Source organism: Cyrtonyx montezumae, unplaced genomic scaffold, assembly GCF_038088225.1.
Source record: "Cyrtonyx montezumae isolate F1298 unplaced genomic scaffold, pur_monq_1.0 scaffold_0, whole genome shotgun sequence".
Taxonomy (NCBI): domain Eukaryota; kingdom Metazoa; phylum Chordata; class Aves; order Galliformes; family Odontophoridae; genus Cyrtonyx; species Cyrtonyx montezumae.
In genome coordinates this window covers 6,117,662-6,144,712 of record NW_027071824.1, presented here as the reverse complement: position 1 = coordinate 6,144,712, position 27,051 = coordinate 6,117,662, and the positions used below count along the sequence as shown (strand labels likewise).

The 27,051-nt window shown below is 43.5% G+C and overlaps 1 protein-coding gene across 1 annotated transcript in view; it reads left to right on the top strand.

The window, feature by feature from the left end:
• Positions 1 to 9,273: 9,273 nt before the first annotated feature.
• TGFB2 (transforming growth factor beta 2) overlaps positions 9,274 to 27,051 on the top strand; it is a 60,352-nt gene continuing 42,574 nt past the window's right edge. Inside the window, exon 1 of the mRNA XM_065742626.1 lies at positions 9,274 to 9,844. Within this exon, the coding sequence (XP_065598698.1) occupies positions 9,502 to 9,844 (343 nt within the window). The 5' untranslated portion in view covers positions 9,274 to 9,501. The remainder of the gene's footprint in view (positions 9,845 to 27,051) is intronic.

Genomic DNA, 27,051 nt, shown 5'->3' with positions numbered 1-27,051 from the left:
TTTCAGAATACTTGAGGAATACTCAGATGTTTATTAATTTTATAAGTTGCTTATCCTGAGTGTCCATTCTGCTTAAAATGCATAGCTGTGCTTAAATATTTTGCCTGTAGTTTAAGAGCATTTCCTGCCTTACGTGGGGCACGATAGTTGGACTTCTATATTGAATAGTTTTGTAATTCTGATACTGTATTTTGCCCTCTGGTTGTGCCGTGTATGGAGAAGCTTCTAGAGTAACTTAAGTAACTTAAACAGGTAACTTGAAAAGATAAACTTAGGATTGTTGTGGCAGATGAGTGTAGTGTAGTTTAATTTTAGGCATTTGTCACTGATTTATTTCACAAGTTTGAGTAACAAGTCAAAAGTCTTTGGACCTGAGATCTTCCAATCTCCTTTCTTGATTGTAGGATCATTTGTCTCACCTGCCTCCCTACCAGCTTTTTCAGTAATATTCTTCTTTTTGATAGCTTTAAAAGAACAGCCTTTAGCTGTTTTTCTCCAGCTGTCACTGCTTTCAGTCTATTTTGCCTGCTCCCATGAATATCTCTGCTTAGGCAGAACTCTGCTGCTGCCCTTCATTCCAGAGAGCATGAATCATTTTAACTTTGTATATTTCTGTACCTATCTATATAAAGCCAATAAAGATGGGGTGGTTCCAGTTTGTTAGGCTTCAAGTATGTGGAGTTCAATATTCTATGGATTGCATGCAAGTAACGAGGTTTGCTTTAATAAGAGAAGGCACAGGGTCAGCTCTTCCCATGTCTGTTCTCCTTTCTAGTTTCTCAGCAATGAGAGCACGATTTGGCTGATGGAAAAAAGGACCATTTCACTGCTTCTAGTATGCTGCTAAGGAAAGACTTTAGATGGCATATCATTGTACCTGATGCTACTGCATCACCTGGTCTTTTCTGCTAAAACAGAGGGATGAGGTCCCACTTCTGCAGCTTTGAGGCAGGTTATCCTGAGATTCACAAGCTGGGAAGAGCAAAAGAACTGGAAACTACTTCCTAGTGGGAGTAGGGAGATAAGGTTCTCTTTTTGTTCAGAGGCCATGAAAGTGTTTTGACTATCTGACGCTTCCCGAAGAAGGTGGCCTGTAAAGCTGCATCTGCTCAGAGCTGGCTCAGTAGCTGTCTTAAGGGAGGAAGGCAGAAGTCATCTGGCACACAGTACTGCACAACTTAAAATGATGAACTCCTTGTTCTTATGAAATGAATCCTGGCATAGTTAATGTCCACACAGAGCAGTCATCAATGTTGCTTACTTCCAACCCCTGCAAATTGCTCAACGATTTCATCAAGACTTGCTGAGGTAAGAAATGAGAGAGGGCCAGGAGGAGGATTTAAATGTTGAAGTTTAAGCTTGGATTAAATGAATGGAATCCTAGTGCTAAATAAAACATTAAACTTTAGACTCTGGGTCCTCAGTGATAGGTGTGAGAGATGGGACAAGTTCTTGGTTAACAGATGGGGGAAGGCTGTCTGTTTCCTTTGCTATTGTCCTAAAGCAATGGCTGTTAACCCCTGCCAATTTATAAACCTCAAAGGTTTCACCTCTGTAGGTGGTGTAGCAGATAAGGGCTCTTCCTTAGTTGTACTTAATCAGATACAAAGTGGCTGATGCATTCAAAAACAAAAAGCTTTGTCTAAAAGTATCTTTGTAATTGCTCTTCTCTCTTAAGGGTCATGCAGAATAAAAATCTGGTCACATTAAATAGCTTCAGCACAAGAGATGCTTGTCTTGGTGCAGTGCTTCATCCTTGGGGATGATTTCTGTTTAAACATATGTGTTTATCAGTTTTTAAGATGAATTATGCTTTCTTCAAGCTTCCCAGTGTGGTCACATGAATACAAACTACTTCTGAGAAATACTTTGGAAGGTGATTTTAGGAGGAAGTGTTATTTCCTCATAGTGTCTCAATCATTCAAATAGCCTATCTTCCCATGTTGGGAAGTAAACTCTTCAAGCATTGTTTTCAACATTTTCAATTATTCTTAATTCTGTTTTTGTTACGTGTGTTGTTAATTGTGAGCCACTAGCTCAGATCAAATTTATGTTGAGATTTGATACAATTTCTTGCAGGCAGATGTTCTCAGAATTAGCTAATTAATAAAAATAGTATAATTTAGAAAGAAATACTGGCTGTGCTTCTTATCAGAAACTTAATGTGTGGCTTAAAAATGGTTAAATATACAACCTGCTGCTGTTGCATACTAATCAATCAAGTCTTTAAATTGTGTATTAAAGTTGTAATATCACAATTAGGAAGTAGCATAGGGCTGTTTGCTGTATGTCTAAAACCTATTGTCATGCTTAAATATAGAAGTATTTGGAGTTTCCACTAACCATTCTAGGGCCCTTTATATACTGCATTATGAATGTAATCTTGCAGATTGTGATCCTTGGCTCCATAATCACTTTGTTGCTTTTAAACTTTTCCTTTCCCAGTTAGGAAGGACATTCATTACCATTCTTCAGAACAGAAATCTAAATGTTGCTTGACCCTTACAGAATGGTAGCTAAAAGCATTCTAATTGTGGATGTTTATAATTATTACCTTGACTATTTACTGCATTGATTATACATTGTGTACAATTTATTTAAAAAGAGTTTCCTTTGTTTTCCAAGAGATCCATGAATTACAGAGCTTGTGGGCAATGATGTATTAGAATGAGAAGCTGTGGATAGAAATTAATCATTCTGGGCTTAATTCTCTACTCTGTAGCTTCCTAACAGCATGCTTTAAAATCATCCTTATATTTTAGTGCTTTGTGTCCAGGAACAAATTTTGGTGTGCATCCATTTCAGACAGGGTGCCTGAAGTTGTGTACCTGAATGAAAACTGTCTCTATAGGGTTGGGTATCAGAGCTTACTGCTCTTTGTTACTGTTATTGTTACTTGTAGGGACAAGACATAGGGCACTTTTCTGATGTTGTTTCAGTGCAACCAGGTGAGGCCGAGGCTGCCAGTACCATTGCTGTTCTCTCCATCTGCTGTGTTCATTACTTTTATTGCAATGCTGTTGTTTTTTTGTTGTACAATTTTTGGTGTCACTATCTAGAACTAAAGTAGAAGCAACATATATTCTGCGTGAAGAATATTCAAGTCAGAAGAGAATTCATTTAACTATTTGTCTTCCTGTAGTATCAATATTGTGTTTAGTGGAGGCAGACTTTGTTTCTCATTCACTACAGCTAATAAGAATTCAACAATTATGGTGAAGCATAATGTGGAACCACCTGCATAATGACTTTTTTTAATTACTGTACTACAGAATTAAGTATTTCTTGTTCCAGTGGAGATGTGTGCACTGTCTCTGCATGTTGCTATTTTAAAATAGCTAGTATCATAAGAACACTACTATTATTTGAGGTTAATATAATCAAGATGACCCACCAAACTGTCAATAAATCTGCAGTGAGTACTGCGCAATTCTTACCCTCCTGTTGTATTTTGATGTCATCATGCAGGTAGCTTGCCCCTGGCTTGCTGAATTTGACCTCTGAAAGCCAAAAAGCTTCAGTGAAATCTTAGAAGGCAACGACTTCTAGGTGGCCTGGTCTAGATCTGGTTTGGAAATCGTCTAGATTTGCATCTGAATTACCACCATCACAGAATCAAACAGTGTTTACTTAGATGTAAAACTGAGGCTCATTATTATCCCTAGGCAGGTGTGGAGCAGTGTAGTAGGTCCAGGGACAAGCTCAGGGTGGCAGTTCTTCTTGTGCTTGGTACCCTAAAGAGCAGCAGCCCTCAGGATAAGGGCCTGCCAGCCTCGCATAAACCTCTGCTGCAGGGAGAGGAATCCCAGCTAAGCTGAAATGGAGCTTTCTGAAAGACCACTCAATAATATTGATTTCAGTAGCTAAGAATAGAAAGGTTTAAAAATGTGTAATGGTGGGAGAAGAAAGGAGAGGTAGAATACAAAGACTTCTCTGGAACTAGTTGTTTGAGTGCAGCAGAAAACTCTAACAAAAAAAAACACCTTTATTTCTGAGGTAATTGAACGTATAGTTCTGAAAATTCATTAGGATCATCTCAAGTGTGTGTTGCTTAAAATGTGTTAGGAAAGGAAACTCTGAAGCGGCATTAAGTTATTAAAGCTTTTCTTGTGTGTGGACTTGACCAGCAGCTTGTGAAGAAGCTGGGACTTGAGTCCCAAGGCTGTCTGGCTCTCACTAGGTTAAATATTGCATTACTGGCTGGCCCATTTTTTTGAATTTGCTGCCAATTAATCTTGTTGTATATGTAATCTCCTTAAACTCTCTGAAGTGCAGTGTGGATGCGTATTCTGACTCAAGTTGCATCATTTTAATTTCCTGAATAGACTCCTGTAGATTCTCTGCTAGGAATGCAGTATTTATAGGTATCATTTGTATGTTATTTAGTGGAGCACAACCCAAATCATCATCAAGCAGTTCAAGAATAGCATACAGGAGCCGTAATGCTGAGAATGAGATACAGGTCAGGGATTCAGATGCTGAGATTAAAGGGATGACTTCTGCTCTACTGTCTTTACTTTGTCATGCTTGTTGTAAGTGGATGTCAAGACCCTGTAGTACATAAACCACTGTGCTTCTCCTGTTCTTTTTTTTTTTGTTTTTTTGTTTTTTGTTTTGTTTTGTAATTTGTATTTTTAGATAGTGAACCTGTTCATTTTTCTCAGCTGATATTTACAGGAGAAATCTTACTGACTTGAGTGGAAACGGAATTTCCTGTGGTGATTAAAAACCACAGGTGCTAGGATTAAGGAAAGCCTTTCTTTTTCTTTTTTTGGTGATACACACACTTAAACTGGAGTGATACAGAGAAGATTAGTGTGGTAACCCCGGGGCTGACAAACAGATTTGGAAGAGTATACGAGAGGATCGAACTGGGAGGTGTAAGCATGGGGGAAGAACTCTGGCATTCATAAAATTCTTCTCACAACTTGAGTCTTAACTAATTTTGAAGATGGAACTGTCTGTTAGAAGAAGGAACTCCTTTGAATGCAGCACTGATGTGTGCAGCCTTCGTAGAAAAATGTCTATTTTCAGGACAAAAAATTCAGCCCACTGATAAATGTGTTGATTCCCTGGGAGCCATAATATCTCAACACCTCCTGAGCATTCCCCTTGCCTTCAAATTTTGGTCATTCTGGCTTGAATTGTTGGGATCAGGATCCTGTCTGAAGTCACTGTTATTTCTGTGATTGCATTCTGGATGCCTTTCATCAAGGTATGGTTTTAAATGCAGATTGCACACTGCGTTGTGGACATAAGGGCTTGCTGTAATCCCGTGTTCTCACTTGGTGGTTGAGGTGAATGGCTTTTGGGCCACATCCTGTTGATGGCTCTCTTGTGATTGTTTTCACTGAACTTACTCTATCTGCAGGAATGAGAACTTTCATCTATGTATATATTCTACTTCTATTTATTTATAGTTATACATGTGTATCAGGAACATACCTTTGATTTGCAAGTTGGCAAGTAGTTACATATGTGCGTGTATATGTGGATAGCAGTCGTGCGTGTTAGGCAGTATGTTATATAAAGTAGCCATTATCTTCTGGAACGTGAGCGTTGCAGGAGCGGGCTGTGGTTGTGTGAAATGCAATCCCACTGGCAGTGGGGCCGCTTGTATTAGTAAGGTCAGCAGGATCTGCTCTCAGAATTCATATAGGCATTACTGCACACACTAATGAAATGTACGGCGCAGAGGTATGGGCTTCTACTTCAGTAAGGATAATAAACCCCTAGGTTTTACTGTTTATTATGCTGTATATATTGAAATTTTCCATTATTTGTCGTCTCCTTTTTGCTGTACCTTTATTAGGTGCCACCTTAGCTCTTCAGGCTGAGCCCTCGTACGTGCACTTTTATAAAAAGGAGAGTTCAAAAGTTTTTGCCTAGCACCCTGCATCAGAATAGCTGAGGTTCTGCGTGACCACAGCAACCACTGCAGATTTCTGTGCGTGCCACAAAGAATTAATTGTGCAAGCATCCTGCAGTCGTCATCGGCGTGCAAGTTTACAAAAGTCACCTCTTAACTTTTAAAAGTTATTCCTCTTCCAACAGTGTTCTTTAGTTTATGAAATGTGGCCAGCCACCTTACTTAATGACCTGGTCGTCAGCAGTTTTAGAAAGATTATTGCCTTTGTATTTCACGCAGCACATTTGCGTATAACCAAAACAATCTCAAAAGAAACCACAAATTGTAAAACCCTGACCACATAATTTTTAAGTTAATAGGAAACATGAAACTTTTAAGTTTAGTGAAGTAACTTTCCAGGTGTCCCTGTTTTTCTAATAAACAGTTACTGTTTATTAATATATATATATATATATATATATATATCTCAATATATTAAAAGACAGTATTGTTTGAAATTAAAAGCTTCGGAACAGATAAGTTCTGTTCTTTCCCTGTGTGAACGGGGATGGCCAGATCCTGCTTTCTGGTTTACAAAGCTCCCACTGACAGCAGGCGCACAGGGTAAGTCCCTCTGCTTTGTGGAGCCAGAGGGAGAGGTAAGTGCTTGTTCAGTTCAGCTTTAGTGCCTGATAATCCCTGCAGCTTTTGAAGCTGATGGGTACTCCTTATATGCAAACTGTTTAGAAACAGATAAGAATAGAGGGCTTTTCAGGATAAAACACAAAGCTGTAATTAAGATGGGTTTTGACAGATACATTGGTCCTGAGTCTTAAAGGTAGAATGTGAAAGCTGAGTTAACCTGTGCAGAAGATCATGCCTTAAGTGTATTTTAGCATTACAGCTCTTTGGCTTTGACGAGTAGATGGAGTTTGGCTAGGTAGTTTTGAACATTTTATTCTGGACATTGCTTTAGCAACTTAAAAATATCACCCATCTGGAGTCTGGTTTGCAGTACCCTGAGGTAAAAGATACCGAATGCAAGTGGTGGTTGGCACTAGGTGATCTGTGAGGTCCTTCCACCCCAAGCCATTCTGTGATTCAGAAAATAAGATCAGATAAATCGTGATGTGTATGTCACTGTGTGTACATTCTAGTTGGTGTCTGTGAGTATCAGTGTGCATTGCAGTGGTCCAGCAAGTAGGAAGGTGTCCTCTCTCGAGGCAGATGGAGCAGTTGAGGCACAATGCTGTGGCCTGCTGCAGATGCTGGAAGTTTAGCTCAAGCAGCCAGGGCTTTGGGAGCAGAAAGGCCAAAGCCTGACTGCTATTCCTGGGAAGTTCTACCTGGCAAATGCATCGCTGTGGGGACAGCAGGAGGTTGTAGGGAACTGAGCATCATTGCAGCAGAGAGGCAAAGCTGAGATGTGAGCCTGGGTGGACCCAACACCCTGTGCCATACCAAGGGTTAGAAATAGAAGCAAAGGGTTTCTCTCTAATGTAACAACAGTATTTTCCTATCCAGGCTGCCAAATGAGGAGGAATCTCAGCAAAATCTGGTCAGATGGGTTTGCTGTCAGCCTGGCTGCATCTCTGGTGGCTTCTGTAAGGCACGCTGGAACTTGGAGCCCAGCACCCATGGCTACAGGGACATCCCAGCCTGTACTCATGGCACTGCCAAGGCTCCAGGGCTGTTCTTGTGAAGGAGATGGCAAAGTCTGGGGACTTTTTCTTCAAATTGGAATGAACTGCATGGATCTGGCAGGATGATTCCTGCAGAGCTCTCCAGAGGTAACAGTTTCCTAGTGAAGGAAAGAGCAGAGTGCTTTTATAGAATCATTAAGGTTGGAAAAACCACTATGCTCACCTAGTAGTCCAACCCTTGATGGCTGTGAAGCCCCCGAGGCAAGTGATGGGCAGTCCACTGCCAGCAACCAAGCATTGTGGGGCTGTAGGTTTGGTGTGAGGTATTTCTCCACGGTTTCAGCTGCAGCTTTGGAAGGAAATCGCTTAATAGCCTTTTTCTTCTGGACAGTTTGCTTTATGGCATAAGGCTGAGGGGTGTGCAAGGTCATTTCTGTAGGGCAGAGTGAGGCCCGAGGTCAGAGCCCGGCCCTTGCCTGCACGCAGCTCCGGGCTCAGGCTGCGATGTGCGCTGTGGCCGAAAGAGGCAGTGGAAAAGTTGAATTGCAGAGACAGCCTGAGAATGCGGGGCTTGAGAGCTTCTGTCAAGTGCAGTGAGTAGGAGAGCAGGAGGGGAGAGCCCGGGGCCGGAGCTGATCCTGCTTCCCGCTGGAAATTGTGTATGGAAGTGACAAGTAAGAGTGGGGCAGTGCGAAGCCCCGAACTGATGGTACGTGAGCTCTTCGTCCTGCCCTCTTTCACGGAACCATATCCCAGCGCTTAATTGGGGCGAGGGTGCCGTTTGACCCAGTTACCCTAATAAGAGGGCCGAGAGGCGCTGTAGCCGTCCTTTTCGTAGAAGAAAAGGGCTGCGCTGGGGCTGCCGATCCCCGCCACGCGCGGAGGGGAATAAATAGGCGGGCGGCGGCGGCGGAGCCCTCCGCTCTCTGTCCGCAGCCCCACCACGTCACTTCGCGGCGAGGCGAGCACGTGGGGCGGGGAGCCCTTATAAATCTCCCTCTCCCTGCGCGGCCGTGATGTTATCTGCTGGCACCCGTCCCCTCCTCGCAGGGAGCGCCGCGGGGCCGGGGGAGGCGGGGGGCGCCGGGCGGAGCGCTAGGGCCAGCCCCGCGGGGGAGGCCGGCCGGCAGAGCGGAGCTGCGGCCAGCCCCGGGCGGCCGCTCCGCGCCTGCGATCCGCGGGAGGCCGTCGGGGCGGCGGCGGCGGCCTCGCTGAGTCGCGGCGGAAGGAGAAGGAAGAGGAGGGAGCTGGAAAAAGCCCCGCAGCAGCGCGCAGCGGCCCGGCCGGGGGTGGGTCGGTGCATGCGGCGCGGGGCGCACGCGGCAGCCTGCGGGACGCGGCGGGCGGACGAGCAGCAGCAGCAGCAGCAGCCGCCGCCGCAGCTCCGCCGCTCAGCGCCGGGGCCGGGCGCCGCCGCGGGGCCGGGGCTGCGCGCCGCCGGGCGCACACGTGCGCGCCTCTGTCGCCGCCGCCGCGGGGGCTGAGCGCCGGCACCGCGGGGCTCGGCTCGGCTCGGCGCCGGCTGCGGCAGCGCCCTTCTGCCCATCACTTCTTCCCCCTCCTTTTTTCTCCCCCCTCTTTTTTTTTTTTTTTTCTTTTGGGTTTTCCACCCTGCGCCGCCAGCTCTCTGTGAACAGACTCTTTTCTATTTACTTGATTTGCGAGTTTATCTATTCGCTATTTTTTTTTTATCCTCTCCCCCATTTTTTTTTTCCTGCCGTTCTCTCCACCCCCCGACTCTCACTAAGCTGCTTTTTTTTTTTTTTTTTTTTGTATCACTATTGGTATTTTTTCCACTGGCGACTCCCGTGCGTTAGTGGATTGCAAGCCGTCCTTGCAGTCCGGTTGTTCACTGCATTTTGTCTGCAGATCCTCCCTTTGTTTGCACACATCCCCCTGTTATTTTTTAATATCAACCCCCCCCCCCCCCCCCGCCGCCCTCCCCCCGTCGTTGTCGTTCGTGGTTAAAGTCACTCTTTTTTTGGGGGGCGCTGTATTTAAGCACTTAAGATGCACTGCTATCTCCTGAGCGTGTTCCTCACCCTGGATCTGGCCGCCGTGGCTCTCAGCCTGTCTACCTGCAGCACCCTCGACATGGATCAGTTCATGCGCAAGAGAATCGAGGCGATCCGGGGGCAGATCCTGAGCAAGCTGAAGCTCACCAGCCCCCCGGACGAGTACCCCGAGCCCGAGGAGGTGCCCCCGGAGGTCATCTCCATCTACAACAGCACCAGGGACCTGCTGCAGGAGAAAGCCAACCACAGAGCTGCCACTTGCGAGAGGGAGCGGAGCGACGAGGAGTACTACGCCAAAGAAGTTTACAAAATAGACATGCAGCCTTTTTACCCCGAAAGTAAGTGCTCTGCGGACGTGATTTCGCTTGGCGGTGCCCACCAGCCCCGTGCATCACAACCCCTCCCTCTTTTCTCCTTTTGCTCTCAGCATCCCGTCAGGTTGCTTATAGAGCTTCCTTTAGATGGGGGGAATGAATACGTTGAATGGGGGGGGGGGGGGGGAGGAGCGGGCGGGGGGTACTTGGTTGACCCCAACCTCACGGCGTTTCGTATCGCCGCTGAGGTCACTCTATGGAGTCCCCAGGGGTGCCCGTGCAGCCGCCCCGCTGCCCCGGGTGCAGCCTCTGAGAGGAGCCAACATCATTCCGCTGCCGTTGTTTCCCTTGGAGTGTCTGGGTCGGGCAAGTTTCCATCTCTCCAGAACTGAAAAGAAAAGGAGGTCTTAAGAAGAGAAAAAAAAAAAATCCAGAAAAAAAAAAAAAAACAACCCACAACAAAATCCCCAGCATTCCCTCCTGGATTCCCTTCGCCCCTCCAGCACTCTGTCCCACGGGTCCGTGCTCTGAGGGCTCGGGCTTCCCCCTCTATCCCTCCCCGCCCACCCGCTCAGTGCATGGGCGCTTTCATTTCAGGTAGAGGAAAAGTTTTCCCTTCTGGGTAGCCTGGCTGTTTGGAACCTGTCTCAGCCCGTCTGCCTTCTCGCGGCTGTTAACCGCTTTCTGGCGATCCGTGCCACGTTTTGTGCAGTGGAAGGGTACAAACGCACTGGGCTGACCGGATCCGCTGTGCGCGACTAAGAATCACACCGACGCGCCTTTTTGCTTGGGTTGTGAGGTTTAAGTGTATAGGGAGAAAAAAGCAAAAGGAAAAACACAGCACTCCCTTAAAAGAATCTCGATCATCATCGCGCCGAGGAAAGTGAAATAGCAGAAGCAGAAAGTAACTCCTCCGCTCGCGTACCCAGAGCCGCATCCCCACTATTTCGCCTCGCTCCCTTCCCTCTGCCTCCCCTCCCACCACTGGACGCCCCGTCTCCTCACCGGCTGGGTCGGCAAAGCACATCCCTCCGACTCACACAGATAATGCAGCCATCTTGGTAACTTTATCCTAGAGTTTCTAATTGCGTTTTCTCTTATTTATTTTTAGTTGAGTGAGTTGTAGCTTTGAGGCTTGCTCTGTCTTGCATGTGATCGTCCCAGGATGGCAGCCAAGGCATCTGAGCCCCGCGCTGGGTGCAGCTGCCTCCCTTTGTTGTTAAATGACAGCATCAGCTATGGGACACCCTGACAGTCGGAGCCGTTTTAGTACCGTAATTATGGCACCATCCTTAATAGCCATGGTAAATACACTCCACCCTTGTTACCCTGAGGGAAGAAATACTTTTTTTGTTTGTTTGGAAAAAATATACATTTGGAGCAAGGAGTAATTTGCAGCAATAGGAGCCAGTCAGTGTTCAGGTCAGTGGGGTTTCACTGCGATTTGTTGAAAGCCACCACTTCTGTTTTGGGACCTCCTGGGTCTTGGAGGAGCGATGGGCACCTATGGGCAGGGTTAGAATGGCTGAGAGCCAAACGAGGGACGGTCTCTGGAGGTGAAATGCGCTCTGTCTGTATGCGCTCTGGTGTGGGAAGACTCGCAAAGACCGACGGTCCAGAAAGCACAGATACCTGCACTGTGCCTCTTGAGTGTTGTGGCAAAAAAAAGAATCTCATTATAAAGCCTTGTTGGGGGGCCAGATGTGCACTGAAGGATCAATCCAGGCTTTGGACGAGCAGAGGAGATTGCAGGTACCCACCAACAGAGTGCATCACAAGTTTGGGATCAGAGGGCCCTGTGGCAGCAGATCCCGTACTGCTGTGCGCGCTGCCGCTAACATCCCAGTAAGTAGGTTAACTACTTTTCCACTGCTCTCGAGTTATACCGAACGGAGCGAACCTTTCCAAAAAAGACAGCAGGGATGAAATTGCCCCACCATATTTTAAAGGAAGAACTCGAAAGCACAGCTCCGCAGCGTCTCAGAGCAGATTTCTTTAACTCTGTGTTTTCTCCACGCTTGGGAGAGGCAGGAGGGAGAGGAGGGTTGCAGGCTGCCGGGAGGAAGGCATGGGAAAGATCAGTGGTTCAGTCCCCGCTGTGAGCCGTGAGCACTCGGCAACTGCCTGCGACCCAAGTATTACAAATATGCTCTAATTATACTCATAGTCGGCCATATATCACTGCAGCTCGCTGATAGGTCTTTGTGGGGCATTTTATAAAGTTCAGACTAAATATTTTTAGCAATGAGGAGATTTAAAAGGAAAACTATAAGAGATATTGTATATACCCTAAGGCATATTTTGTCTTAAATATTATCCTTGGCCAACTGTACTGTATAAATACAGTAAATATGAATAGAACTGGCGAGGTGCCAATCTCCTGGGATGAATTTTAGTCAAGAAGGTATTTATGGGATATAAATAATACTGTGTCAACATTTAAAGAAGGGATCTGATTAGTTTTGAATTTATTCATATTAATCTTTTCACATGCTGTTAGTTTAAGGCTCAAAGTAAAGTTATGCTAAGGTTTACCGATAGTTTGCACTGAGGAAGTAAGGGGGCATCTGGCATCTGGCTTGACAGTCCACTTGAGGTTAAAGACACATCCAGTGTGGAAATAGATGTGGAAATTCAGCGAGCTGGGGACTGCCAGACCCAAAACCAACAGACGTGAAAAGCAGTGGCGGAAAAAATACTACAAAGAGGTTTTGAAAAACCCAAAGGCTTTTGTTTGTGAAGCATGCCTGCGTGTGTTGTGCTTGTGGCAGCGTGGGCTAGCTGCTGGGAGCTTAACTCCCTCCCAAGAGCCTTCGGCAGCCAGAAATTGAGTCACGTTAGAGATTTGGTATTTATCAGTTCCTCGTGGATGATCTAGGCTATTAACTCAGCCTAGTTATTATTGATATGAGGCTGAGTGATAATCATCGCTGTGCTGATAATAAACAGAAATTTAATGCCAGCACAGCAAATTATAATGCTAATGCACAGCTGGGGTACTTGAGAAAAATAGGCAGCACGTGTATGCAAGGGATGAGACTGATTCTGTTATCTTTCTTCACAGCAGTTCTTACTGCAGACAATGAGTCGGTCAGTACTGCTTGCTGAAAGCTTTACAAGGCAGATGGTGAGCCTTCTGCATGCTGGGGGATGGCTCAGTAGCCTAAGATATTGCAGTCCACCTGGGCCTGGTGTCGTGTAGATTTTGAGGTGCTTTGGGGTGCCTCCTCACATTCCTGCCTGAGCTTGGTGGTGGGTTTGGGAGTTGGACTGAGCAGAGACCCATAAGCATCATCAACTTGGGACAGTCTATGATTCTGTGATTTTGAGAGCTCTGTGCCACAAATACTGCTTTACACAGGCTGTCATTCTACTGAGCATTCACTTAATGAAAGCCAACATTATGAACTGCTTGCGCACAATGCCATGCTTCTACTTTGTCAACAAGGACTTGATTTACCAGCAAGTACACCTATGTGGGCTCCTTTTCTTCAGGGCACTGGAGTTGCTGTGCTCTGGCCTCCCTGCACCACCAGCATCAGCACCACGATGTGACTGGCTCCGGCCGTGCAGCTCACATGCATGTACATTTAGCACAACAGAGAACTTAATGTTTGGGGATTTCTGATGTTGTTAATGATACAAAAGCAGCCCTGAGAGGAACACCTTAGATTGAAACCTTCTAGCTTCTATCCCAAAGCGACACTTTGGGATACTGCCTCCTGTTCAGCACAGAGAGGACCTGAAGCGATGGGAAGGCTTTTTCCCCGGGAGGGACGTGGGAGGAACAGCTCCTTGCTTATGAACAGCACTTATTACAGGCCTCCTATGTGGGGATGTAAAAAACAGGAAATTGCAGATGGCTTTAAAAAGAGGCTGGGTTATTTTCTGGACAGTAGTCATCAACATGCTACGAGGGATAATAAAATAATGTGCTCTGGGACGCTGACTGGGTGAAATCAGAGAAGCTTTCTTCTTTAGCTCCTGCTCGTGTTGAGCAGCTGTGGGGTGCATTGCATATAGCCTGCTGCCTCCCAAACCATCCACTACTGCTGGGAGGTTGTAGTCTGCTGTGGTGAATCCTCCATCGCCATGGTTCTTCCAGAGAAGCCTACAGAAAAACAAAGACCCATGTCCCAACTTGGGTTCCTACCATTGCAAGACGGAAGCATAGGTCTGTTGTATGAAGCCATTGTCACGGCTCTCCTTGGGTCTGTTTTAAAGAAACACTTCCACTCTGCCATTTGTTGAGTGAAAGGTTAGCTGAGCATCACTGCCTCTGCTGCACCCAGCCCATTAGGAGTGTGGGAGTTTTGCCATCCCAGAGGCCCACCTGAAACTGTGTCCTAGTCTTGTGCTGGTGGAGCCTTTCCAAAAGTAGTGGAGAAGGTCCATGTCTGGAGATGTGCTGGGCCTTCCTGAGGCTGGAGCTGACAATACTGCCTGGTTTGCAGGGCTGCGGGAATGCTGGTGGATGTGCAGAGACAAGAGACAATCCTAATCTTAATCAGCTGCTGCTTTTGGCTTTGATGCACTGCTTCAGATCAGTGGTGGTCTTTAATGTCTTGCATTATTTTGAAGTTGCTACTTTGAGAGTATTTCTGATTTTGAGGCTCCTGCTTGTGTTATTGCTGAGCAAGAAGATGAATGAAGGCCCCGGGCTGATGACCTCAGTGAACTTCTTCAGCAAGATGCTGAAGCACACATGTGAATGGACTCATTAACACTAAGGATATGTGTGTGCCCGATTAGCTTCCTGAAGTGGGGCCTGGTTCGTGGGATGTTTGCAGAAATGCAGAAATCCAGACAGCTCAAATCCCTCTTGCTTCTTTTAAATCTGCCATTTGGGCATCAGAGCCCAGTCAGAAGGAAAAGTGGTGCAGAGTTGTGTCTGTTGTGAAACTACATGCTGTTTTTTGATCAGGCAGTTTTTAGCCTGAGAATTGTAATTTCCCCAGGTATTGTTTAATGTAGTGCTGTGCTGGGGATTTTTGATCTTATTTGTTCAGATTAATACTATTGTTTGTGTTCTTTGTTCAGTGGACTTTCCCATCCTGCCTTCCACACCAGGCTGCTATTTGTTTTCAACCCATTCTCTCCGTACTTAGCTGCAGCATTGCTGTCGGTGGGCTGCCTGCAGGGTCCATCCAGAGAAATTTGGTTCTTAAAGCACCTTGCCTATGCATGTCCTTGCTGAAACTTGCAGATTTGTATGGCACAACAGGATGAGAAATTGAAGAAACATGGCATGAAAGGTTGCATTTTACCTCCTTCCAGTGTGACTGGTTGTTGCTTATTCCCTACTAATATGATAGGCCCCCCTGAAATACCTCTTACCCTGTAGTATATGTTCTTCAGCACCCACCTTTGGTTTAGAGGTGATGTGAGACTTTGCAGCCATCCCTGCAGCAGATTTGTGGCAGAGAGCATGGGAAGGACCCTTAGAACTCACTCCCTCATTCAGGTTTTCATTTGGAAGATGAGAAGGGTTTGCTGTATTTTGTTTGTTTGTTTTTTTTAGGATCTTCCCAATATAGTTAAGCCATTTCCACTGAAATCTTAGGGCAGAAGCCTCTTTTAGTTTTTAGACAAGACCTAGCATGATGAGGTGCTGGTAAGTGTGAGATTCTGACATACTACTGCAATGGAAACAGCTTATTCATAGTAGCCTGGCTTCAGGTTATTGTAAATAACCATACAAGTTATTACAAATGATAAGTTGACCTTATAGCTGACCCTGTTTTGAACTGGAGATTGGACTAGATGTCCCTTGCAACTTGAATTAACCTTTGATCCTCATAATAGTAATTTTAAGAACGAGAAAAACAATGTGTGTTGTTTCAAAATCCATAGGGTGGTCTAGAATCACCAAGTTTCTTAGGATGTGCTTTTTTCTGTGAATCTTGTGTTTGTTCCTCTGCATCATAGCTTCCTTGCTCCCAAAAGTTCCTGTTCTTCTACCCTCTGCCCCCATTTTTCTTTTATTTTTCTTGTGGGAATGTTTCTTTTCAAATAAGCATCATAGGTTGCTTGTAAGTAGGGTATTGTATTACATTTCAGCAAAAGCCGTAGCATCCTTTAGGCAAACTGAGGGGCAGAAAGGGAAATGTTGTGATGCTGACCTTTTGCTTTGTTTGTTTGGCTCCTTCTCACCATATCTAACCCACACTGCACTGACAAATACCGCATCTGTCTTGACAGGCGCGTTCACAAATAGCCATTCATTCATAACTTGGAGCTGCTGCAAGGCTCCGTAGTGGTTGCTTAATCTGACAGTTTGAGTGGAGACTTTAAAGAAAAGGCTTTGCAAAATGACCGTCCGTTCAGTCCGACTTTGTGAAAACCAGGAGGGAGGTCTTGCGTGAAAGAGGATACTGTGCTTAAGTATGTGTGTGTGCATGTGCATGCGTGCACACACGCGCGTGCATATATTTCAGAGTTTTGAAACATCTGGTGTTGCCAAAGCCCAAATTGGAATGTTCTGGGAAGGATAATTTAATTTTTAGCTTCTGGATTCATTTCAGTGATGGTAATTTCAACACTTCCTGGGGAGAGTCTATCAGTGGTTATGTGCATCAAATGCAGCAGTAAATCTGTCATTCTTTCCATTTCAGTTTTTTAGTCTTACAACTTCGTTATTTTTCCCTGTTTGGCCGGTGTTAGTATCCAATGTTTTCCCTGGCTTCATCTCTTTTAAACCCCTGCCTTGAATTTTAAAAGGCAAGCTAAGCCTGCTGAAGTTCCTTCTCTTGTTTTTGTTTATGTATAGCGTTTGGGATTCAGCAGCAAGCTCAGCTGATGCTAACTTATCTTTATCATAGCGATGATTGAAAGATAGCAGTCAGAACATGTTGATTTTCATTACTTGGGGGAGGTGGGGGGAGGAATAATAAATGAAAAACCAACATCTCCATGAGTGGACGTTGTACTCAGGAAAGTGAAGAACTAGCAGCCCTGACTCTCTGGAAGTGTCAGAGAGCACCTAGCAATCCTATACTTGAAAAAGGCTTCTGGGCAGTAATAATTAATAAAGCTGAGCCTGCTTTTGTGCATACAGATGATCTCTAGTACCTCAGGCTGATCATATGCTCGTATGGGTGAGCATTGTATAAATTGTTTTTTCAAGGTCAGCAGTAATGAAGCACTTCTCCTGGACTGCCCAGATGAGTTCTAGGAAAGGACAACCCATGCAGAACTTTTCATTTCCAGTCAGGTATAAACGTGATGCAACAAATCTGTCCTCTTTGGATACAGTGGTGGGTTAAAATAATGTCAGAAAAGGCTGTCAATCACGATGTGATCACAGTCCAATGCTCACTGTAGCCTCTGGTAGGCTGCTTCTCCTTTAGTTACTTTCAGTTACTTGTTTCCAAGGCTGGGACAGTTGAGAAAGCTGGGAGGTGTCACTGCTGCTCTGGGAACACAGCAGCAGAGGAGCAGCGTTTCCCTTTGCACTGAACTTCTTGCAGTCACACTTCTAGGGTTTAATGCAGGAGTCAGTCCAGTTGACTGGGTAGTATCACTCCATGAATACCTCATAAGTAAAATTTATGGAAACTGGGGTCAGTTCTACTGACATGTATGATACCAGCAGTTTGTTTATTTATACATGTGCCTACAGGCAATGCTTCCATAGGGGATATTTGCCCTTTGGGAAGGATAAACAGTATATTGTGTTCTCTGACATGATAGATCATTTTAGTCTGCCTGGAGATGTGTTGGATCTATTCAAATCCTTGATGTTCTCATTCTCGCCCAATCTATGAGAGATCCAGCCCAGTTTTCTTGGCTGTTATAACTGGCTCTGGGCTTCCCTGGCAGACCAAGGGCTACATATGTCTTGTGCCAATCACTGCTCTATATCAGTTTTTTTTCTCTGATGCACATTTTGGAAGTGAAGTAGCCGCATTTCAACATTAAGGTATGCTGAAAGATGCCTGTACATTTCATTTGTGGTTCTTGTTGCATGTTTACCTAGTGTATAATGGCAGGCTCTTGCAGCAGACAGTACATACAGCTTTAGGTTTGCAAGTGAGGAACAAGTTCCAGCTTTCTTGAAAATAAATTTGCTGCTCTGATCTGGTGGAGTGATAGGATCTGAGAGGCTCCCTGCCAGGGTATACAGTTTGGAAAGGAAGGGAGCTAAGTAAGCATCTTAGTCCCATTTAGGATGGACTTGAGCAGTCAGAACTGTCTCTCTCTCTCAATCTGGATTCTTTATCCTGGTTTATCTTTCTCCTCGATGCTCAGAGCCATATATTTGGAAACTGCACATCCCCCTTACTAATCAGGGAATAAAAGAACCCCAAAAGGATCTAGATAAAGAGATCTTTATAAAGGTGGCCAGAGGCTGAGTTACAACACTATCATGTGTCTGAAGGAACTTGCCTCCTTCCAAGTTGGAGTCTTACTATTTACCCACTTTACTGGGAGACTTAATTTTCTCTGGCTGGAAGTGTATTTGTTGAGGTAGAGTTTGGAAAGAAATCTGCCTAATGCATGCTTGCCACAAGGCCAGCTATACATGTGATACAGCCAAACCTTTCCATTCTTCTGCCTTTTGAGAGTATGTTCCCCAGATTAAGGGCTATGGTCCAAAGCCTGCTGAAAACACTGAAAGTCTTTCCATTGACTGCAAAAGTCTTTGGATCAAGCATTAAGTACTGTTCCTTTGTTTCAGAGAACAGCCACATCTTCAAGATATGTTGGGACGTGTTACTCTAATGTGGTACTTTCCCTTTTATTGAGTTACCGCCAGAGATGTTCTTCTGCAGAAAGCTTTGCAAAAAAAAAAAAAAAATCACCTTAAAAGCATACACCATAGTAGCTTATTGGTAGGAGCATTTGATGGCAGATGTCATCTGGGAACAGCATATGGCAGCAATATGGCCAGAACTGCAGAAAAGGAGGCATGAATTCATGTCATGTACTTCTTAGGTATTCCACACCTCACCCTATCTAAAATAAATGACCATGTGAATGCAAAGGTCTTGGCAAATAAACATGCCATAATATATCTCTATCATCTTCCCCACAGTGAGTTTTTGTCTTAAAGTTCATCCCTCTGCATCCTGAGGCTTCTTACAAACAGGGATAAAATCAGACCTTGGCATCCAGAATCTCAAGGCTGTGAATAAGAATGTGGCAAATCCCTGAGCAGTGGACTGTGAAGAAAGGTCAGGCCTAAGCCAATGAGGTGTTTTAATGTTATCAATAAAATCCTGAAAGTCAGTTCTGAATAGAGCCAGAGCCACTAAAACAACTTCTGAAAGTCAATTTACTGCATGATAAATGCTGAGTTTACAGGCTGGAAAGCCAGGTAGTGCAGGAGCAAGAGCTGTGCTGATAGCATGAAAGTGCATGTGGTTTTCCGTAAAGCCCCTCTGAGTAGATATGTCACAAAGTGCCTTTCGAAGTAATGAGTTAACTTCTATGGTACTTTTATTTTATTTTATTTTTTTTCATGGATGAAAGTTTGGAACAGTTTAATTTTGAGTCGGTAAAGCCACTCCAGATTTTTCCCTTGTGCTGTTGAAATTGGAATCTGTGCAGTGATTGTTTAGGCAAGCAGAACCGTCATTGTGGCTGGGGTTTTAAGAAGCACCTCTAAAGGAGCTAGGAATTTCACTCCTGATTGTTACTTTTAAGATCCCAGCCTCTTACTTAGATAAAGCCTGAGTCAGGTAAATCTGCTCTGCTGATTAGAAATGTCCGGGTTTCTGTTTTGTATCATGCTTGTATTAACTACTACGTATTTTTCAAAGACTGGAATACTAAATAGCCTCTACACATATCAAAAAAGTTGAAGGAAAAAAAAAGAGAAAATGTATATATTTTATCAGACAAAATCACCTCTATTGTGGCACTTCCTGTGTCATGTTGAACAAAATTCAATCCCAAACAATTTGATGTGAGATACAAAACCCACAAGGCTTGATTCCTATCTAATCTAAGGCAGTAAGATAGTGTCATAAGGTGTTAAGTTCCTTAATATACCATACCTGCAAGCAGGTTTCTGAGTGAACCTTGATGTTACCTCTCAGCTGAAGTAGATTTTCATTTCAGCATGTAGGCTCAGTTGTAGCAAATGATCAATACTGTACTGTGTTTTTGGGTGGCTCAAGCTTATGTTGCTCTAGAAGGCCATGAGTCATTGTAGAATGGACACTGATTGGAAGCCACCATTATGATCTTCTGATCTCACTACATGCATTTTTCAGTCCATAAAATTTCCCTGAATTCATTGAATTGTTCCAGCAACTAATTATGTACATTTGAAACAAGCATCTTGGTAATTTAAGTTGTTGAGCATCAGTTTTTAACTTTTGACCCAGTTTAAACCTTCACTTGCTGTTTGGAAGACTTCTGTCATATTTGTCTCCCATCATATAGGCATCTGCAAGAGGAAGAAGTTTTTGTATGGGTGATGATCCTATTTCAGGGTTTGTGAAATGGGGCTGCCAGGAGCTCAGTGTGGGCTGCTTTACCCAGCTTTGTGCAAGTTTCAGATCCGCAGACTTTGACTGAGACAGTTTTTAAGGCTAATGTCCTGTGCTCCTTGAGGCATTTCCTAGCCCTTGTGGCGCTGTTTTCACAACTCCCATCTGAAATCCCTCTGCTTTATTTACACAGTGGTGGGATTGTGGAAAACAGCATTTCAGAGCAGTTCCAACAGATTGTGCTGTTATCAAACACATGCATATATTACAATCTCTGCTCTTATTCATGATTCCACAGTTTATACAGCTAATTTCAGCAGTAACTTTGTGAGGAGCTCTGCTAGGAGAGGTAAAATTCATATTTGACTAATTACCAACCAGGGCATTCCCCTCCCCAGGTCTTTTTCAGAGGTGCTGAATCTCAGGATGGAATCTCCTACTCTGTAAGTATGATCTCGATCCTCTCTTCCTAGGGTTATATTTTTATATTGATCCTGCTGACTTCTTTTGTTTTGTATCTGTGCATAGCAAGCAATCTAAGTCACCTGTATTTGCAATGCAACACCTTCGTTATTTGTCACATCTCTATGATTATTTCATCTGCAATGGTAGTTCTGCTTAGTTTCCTTACAGGTCACTGATAAAAAATATTACATAACAGAGGACTGTAAAAATAAGCCTTATGGGACCTTATTAGAAGGCTGTCTTTCAATAGTGGTTTCCTGTCTACCATTATATTTTGAATCTCATAAAAAAGCAAGGCTTTGATTCCTTTACTGTGTGGCCACGTTGATGTCCTGCTGTTCCTGATTCTTAATGAAATCATTATGTAACACCAGCTTAAATGTCTAACAGCTACACAAGTATATTATGTTTAAACAGTTGTTTTATCAACAGGACGACTGGCCCTGCTCACTGAGATTCTGGATCAGTGGGATCTGTTTTCATGTTGTTTATATTCCTTTAATTCCTATGAATTGATTCTCATTTCTGTATTTGCATCTTTTGTCTGGGATCAATAGAAAGCTGACTGTGTATGTGAGATAGCATGGGTTACTCTGTCTAGACAGTATATATAAGCAGATATATTCCTTAATTATAATCCTTAAGATACTGTCCAATGTTTGTGATCTGTTGAAAGCCAGTAACACTGAATTAGATACCTCCTCAGACAGCTCTTTACGTAGTTACCTGGTCTTGCTCATTTCACAATGTTTGATTGCATTAACTGTTGTTTTAGGACCTTTTGAGTTGCTGCTGGACCACAAAAGTCATCTTTTCATCTTAGGGCTGCCTGGCTTTTTTATGTACAGAAATGTATTTTGCATTCCTGTTCTGTTAACTTCAATGGTTTCCTCTTGTATTGGATGAGTACCACATTATTACATTTCATCTTTAAATTTCTTGGCCTTTAAGCTCTTATGCCCACTTGATTTTCTCAATTTCTATCTGTAGTTCTTATTTTCTGATGCTGTTATGTTCTGTTCTCAGCAGCTATGACTTTTACTGGTAATATATGGTCGTTTTTAATGTTATCTTCTTATAGTTGCAGTCAGGGTCTGGCACAGTTTTCTGTCTCGAGAGGTCTTACCTGTTGATTATGGGATTCCTGCCCACCCAGGACACTAATTTCTTTTTCCATATTCCTTTCCACTTTTCTCTGTAAATACTTCTGTCCAACTATTGTGTCTCATGATTGCATTGTATCAATCTTTGTACGACTGTCTCCTTCATAATACTAAACCTGAATGCACATGAAGTAGCACCTGTGTGATTTTGTGCAGAAGATGATACCAAGATTAGTTTTACCTCAGCTGCAAATCTTTTGAGTCTTATCTGGGTAGCCAAAAGACCTCAAAGTAAACTGGTGCTTAATTTGTGTCCTTGAAGGTGCTTAGTTTGCTGAAGCATGGTTGTGTTGCAGTGTCAGGTCTTTTGGTGGCCAGGCTTCCTTTGCAGTGCCCAAGGAAGGCTGGATACCTAAGATAAGAGGTCTTTAGAAACCAGCTGATCAGAGAATAGTATCTCATCAAGAAAGAAATATAAATGGGGAGCTACTCAGTCAACTGAGCTCTTAGACTATAAAGAATGTGTTGAACATGCCGTAGATGGTAGGATGGGTCATAATTCATCCTGGTTTTCAGGAATTGATAAAAAGACCTTAAATTAGGAATGACTGTACTTAAATAGTAGAGTTGTTGCTCTGTTTAAGTCTTTCCTCTTACAGCTAAACGAGTCATTCTTGTCTTCAGGGAATAGTCTGATTTGGACAAGTTACTCTATAAAACAGAATAACCAGCTTTTCAAAATTAATCTTATGTCTGATAACCAGGATTCTGTACCTTGATTTGAAACCAGTTATACATGAAGCTCCTCGGATACACTCCTTCAAGCTGTGTGGTACTGTTCTGTTTGTTCTGCAGTTCCTAACCCCTCTGTGTTGAGCTCCATACTAGTCTCAGGCCTCAACAAGCATCTGACAGTCCTTGAAGCATTTTAAGGATCTGCTTAGGCCAGACTGGGTGGAAAGCAGAGGAAGGAGATGAAAGCTGAGATGGCAGGTGTGCACTTCCTGTGCCCTGGCAGCTCAGGGCAGTAACTTCTGTGGGTGAGATTGCTCTCCCAAACAGAGGATCACCTTTCTCTGTCCTTTTAATTTCCTGATTTACACCAGAGCAGGATGTAAATAATTTTAATTGTAATTACTGCTCTGAAGCAGGAAATTTTGCATGATTTCAGTGTGGTTAAAAATGCTCACTTCTCTCTGTCTCTAACATTCATCTATTACCCGCTGTCTTTGTCTTAATCGTTTAAAGATGCTTTGAGTCTGTGAATCTTGACTTCTCCACAGCACACAAAAATAGTCTATTTCTTTTGCTTTTCCTTTCCATTATACTTCTATTACTTCTTGTATAATTCCTTTTCTTTTTTCTTTTTTCCTTTTTTTTTTTTTGCTCCCCAGAGTGCAAGAGTTGGACAATCCAACCTGCTTTTCTTGAAAATGACTTGCTTTCATTTCCTCCTTCAGCCAGGGAATAGTTTGGAAACTCAGTTCCCTGGACCCTTGGCTGAGCAGGAGGCAGCCAGCTGCACAGGCTGCCAAGGGAACAGGAGCGCTTCCTGGCAGAGGTGGGGCCAGAGGAGCCCTGCCTGTGCCGTGGGACTCGCTTTCATCTCCTGCACTCAACAAGGCAGCACTGAAATCTCCTGACTGCATTTTTATCTACCAGTTAGAATAGCTGAGCACTGAGGCATACTCTTTTTTATTAATATTTTTAATTAGAAAAGAGCTTCTTTCTCTTATAAATAATAGAAGAAAAAATGCTAGTCTGTGCTGGACAATCCAGAGCGAGTTTCTATGGGTGTGATTTTGAAGCAGGGAGGATGGGCACTCCCATCTGCCTGGCAGCCATCACTATCACCTTCAGTGAATCCTCTCATTGTGTAATCATGCACATTCAATTCTTGTGTTACAAATAGGATCCAGGTCTGTGCTTTATCTGTTTTTAAAGCTCTGGGGACATTTGGATTTGTGGGTTTGGTTGTGGAGCACTGAGCTTTGCGGAATATCTGAGCCCTTTTGCTGAGGTGAAGTGCTGGGCAGAGGAGTGCTTCAGCACTGTAGTTGTTTTTAGTGACTTGCAGACAGGTTGCTGTCAGCAACATAACAAATCCTTTATTTAATGAGATGTTCTTTGAAATGAAATTTTGCAGGCTTTCTGGTAAAACCCAATTAAACTCAATTCCTTGGTCTACCCTGTTGGAATCTTTAACAGAAATGCACAAGTGAGAAGAGTTATCTTCTAAGCGTCTGAGATGTCCAAAAATGTCCGTCCTCTTTCATGGTTTCATCACAAATACAATTTGGAAGAGGTTCTGGTGTGAAAATCACTTCTATGTGTAATGTTTTCTGTTGTTTGCCTCCAGGTCTGACTGATGTACCTACATCTTTCAGCATTCTCTGAGTATAAAGTCAGCAAATGATGAGGGGCTTCTGGCTTGAGCTAAAGTCACAACTGACAGAAGCAGTGGTGACCAAAAGTAACTCGTCTGAAGAACTGATTGTTACACTAGCATCAACAGCATGGGTATCCTTCCCAAAGCACAAAACCTTGGTAACATTAGGAAGCAGGGAGGAAGAAATAATTTCTTTGATACATGAAAGTGTCTTTGTTTACCTGTTTTTGTGAAATTCTAGATAGGGTGAGCTGGTATTTACACACTTTCAGACTGGTTTGATGCAATTCATGCTATTCAGGTTGGGCTCCAAAATTGCCCATGGCTGACTTGCCCAAAAGCATACAGTATCACCCAGTGCAAATACATGAGGTTTGTGCTGTGCAAAGAGCATTTTCTCCAGCAGAGTCTTTTTGGTAAGAATTCTTGTTTCTGACTGGAAGTTGGAGCAGCTGAGATCCTCCTGTTACAGAGTTTTGGCTAGCCTAAAGTAAATATGAGAATTCCTATCTTACCTTCAGCATTATGAAGCAGTGATACTGTTTTTGGGTATTGACAGCTGAACAGGTAGGCACAAGCACTCTTAGTTCAATGAAATTGGCATCTATGGCAGCTGTGCTGGGTCATTAATAATTTTCTCATCGCTTTTGACAAGGAATTTAGACTTTTATTGATTTCGCCAAAAAAAAATGATATGAAAGGAGTCTTGTTTTTCTGTGCTGGAAAAGTGGAAAAAAAGAAAGAACTTCACTCTGGATATTCTTTTTTTTTCCCCCCCTTCTTATTGAGAGGTGCTAAGTAAAACATCCATGGGTAGGAACAGTCCAGCTGGGGCAGCTGTAGCTGCCCACGTTTGATGAGTCAGGGCTCTCCAGAGCTCCTGTGACAGAGATCCTTTTCTTTGCTCCCATTCTGGTCTTATGAGTGCCTCAGCCAACTTTCACCCCATACTGCAGCTGCTGACAGAAAGGTTTTCTGATGTGTGGAGCCAAGGGCCAGCCACAATTTGTCCATGTGTTTACAGGGATCATTTCACTCCAGTGGAAGCACAGCCAAATATTTCTTGATAGAAACATTCTGCATCCATCTAACAACACTATCCAATTGAGGCAAAGTGAAGAATGCCGCAATATTTGTGTTACGGTTGCTCAAGCTGCAGTGAAAGATCAGGAGCCCATTGTGAGAGGTGCTGTTGATCTCAGTGTACTTCCCTCAGCCCTACAAACTTTCCTGTCTGAACTGAAAGTCAGATAAGGGTGCTTCATTGTTTAATCATTTACAATGCAAAGAGCATGTGTGCTTAGAAACCAAGACTTGAATATGAGTTTAAATATGTCTTCAAGGGATAGTGTTCATCTCATGGCTACACTAGTCCAGCATGCTTATCTAGGAAGCTGTTGTACATGAGAAGTGGAGAAACTTCTTGTGTCATTCAGAACTACTGGTGTTTTTTTGTTTGGTTGGTTGGTTTGTTCTTCTGCTTTTTTCGAGGCCAGTCATTAATCATGACCTCCAGTAACTTATTTCTCATCAGCAGCATGGTGAGTCTGAAAAGAGAAATTAGAGTCAAGAGGATATTGTCCCAGAAGATTACAACAGTTGTACTGGAGGTCAAACTTTTGGCTTCAGCTATTGGCCTGTTTCACTTTAAATTTGAAATGTACATCAGCAGAAGCAGCAAGTTCGAAGTTTATGATGAAATAAAGCCAAAAACTAAGAAAAGAGCATGTTACAGTGATTTTACTAAAACTTCACCATCACTCTTTGCACTGAATATAACTCTTCTTTAACAAGCTAACCCAAGATAATGAATCACCAGTGGAGGAAAGCAGTGAACAATGTAGCATCCTAGATTGGGGAATTGAAAACCAGGGGATGGAGTATTAGTCATAATTATATATGGTGTTGTTTTAAGCATGAACTTAACATTAATACCACAGAGATTTTACTTTTTATATTTGCATTATTACACATTTCAAATATCTTGGTATAAATTATTTTAACACATGCCTTATCTCCTTATCTTAAGGAGCTGTTACAGTTTATTAGCTAGCCAGTTTCAGGATGATCACAGCAGACTTCTGAGTGGATTACGCAGGAATGTTAAATGTTTAAAGTTGTCTGTGTGTTTTTATTTAGTAGCATGTACAAGTCATTTCCACAGAAAGAGTTTGGTAAGCCTCTCGTCCACACGGGCTGTCATGGGAGCTTTCTGTGCCTGACGGCTTCACCTCCATCCTTGCAGCTGTTATTTCCTTGCTGCACATGGGGCCAGGTTCTGTTGATGTTAATAGAGTTGATGTATTGATCTGTATGCTCTGGGACCTGACCTAATGACATGCATTCCTGAATTACTTTGCATGAATATATCTGACGTGTATAGGTATCAATGGATACATTCATAACGTTTGTTCAGAGATGCAGGCTGTTTGCTAGCAGCCTGTTGTCAAAGAAGACATACAGAGACAGAGTGGCTTCAAGAGGCCACTCAGCTGGTCCTGCATTGAAAGAGAGTGTAGACTTCAGTGTATTACAGGCAGATATTTGGGATAATTTTTCCTAGAGACTTGAAGTTGCCACTACTGCCTTCACATGCAGTTCTAGTGTTTCATTATCCCTGATATCCAAAGGTTTTCATGTCACCTAGCAGAAACATTCCTTGCTGCAACTCGGAACTGCTCATGCTTCATCCATTATGGGCATGGAAAATGGGTCATTCCATGCTTTAACAGAAGCTCTTGGCATAGCTGAAGATTGTTTTATTACGGCAACTTCAATCTTCTCTCATTTTGTCTGAGCAACCCAAATTAACCTATTAGTCTGTTTATTGCTCTG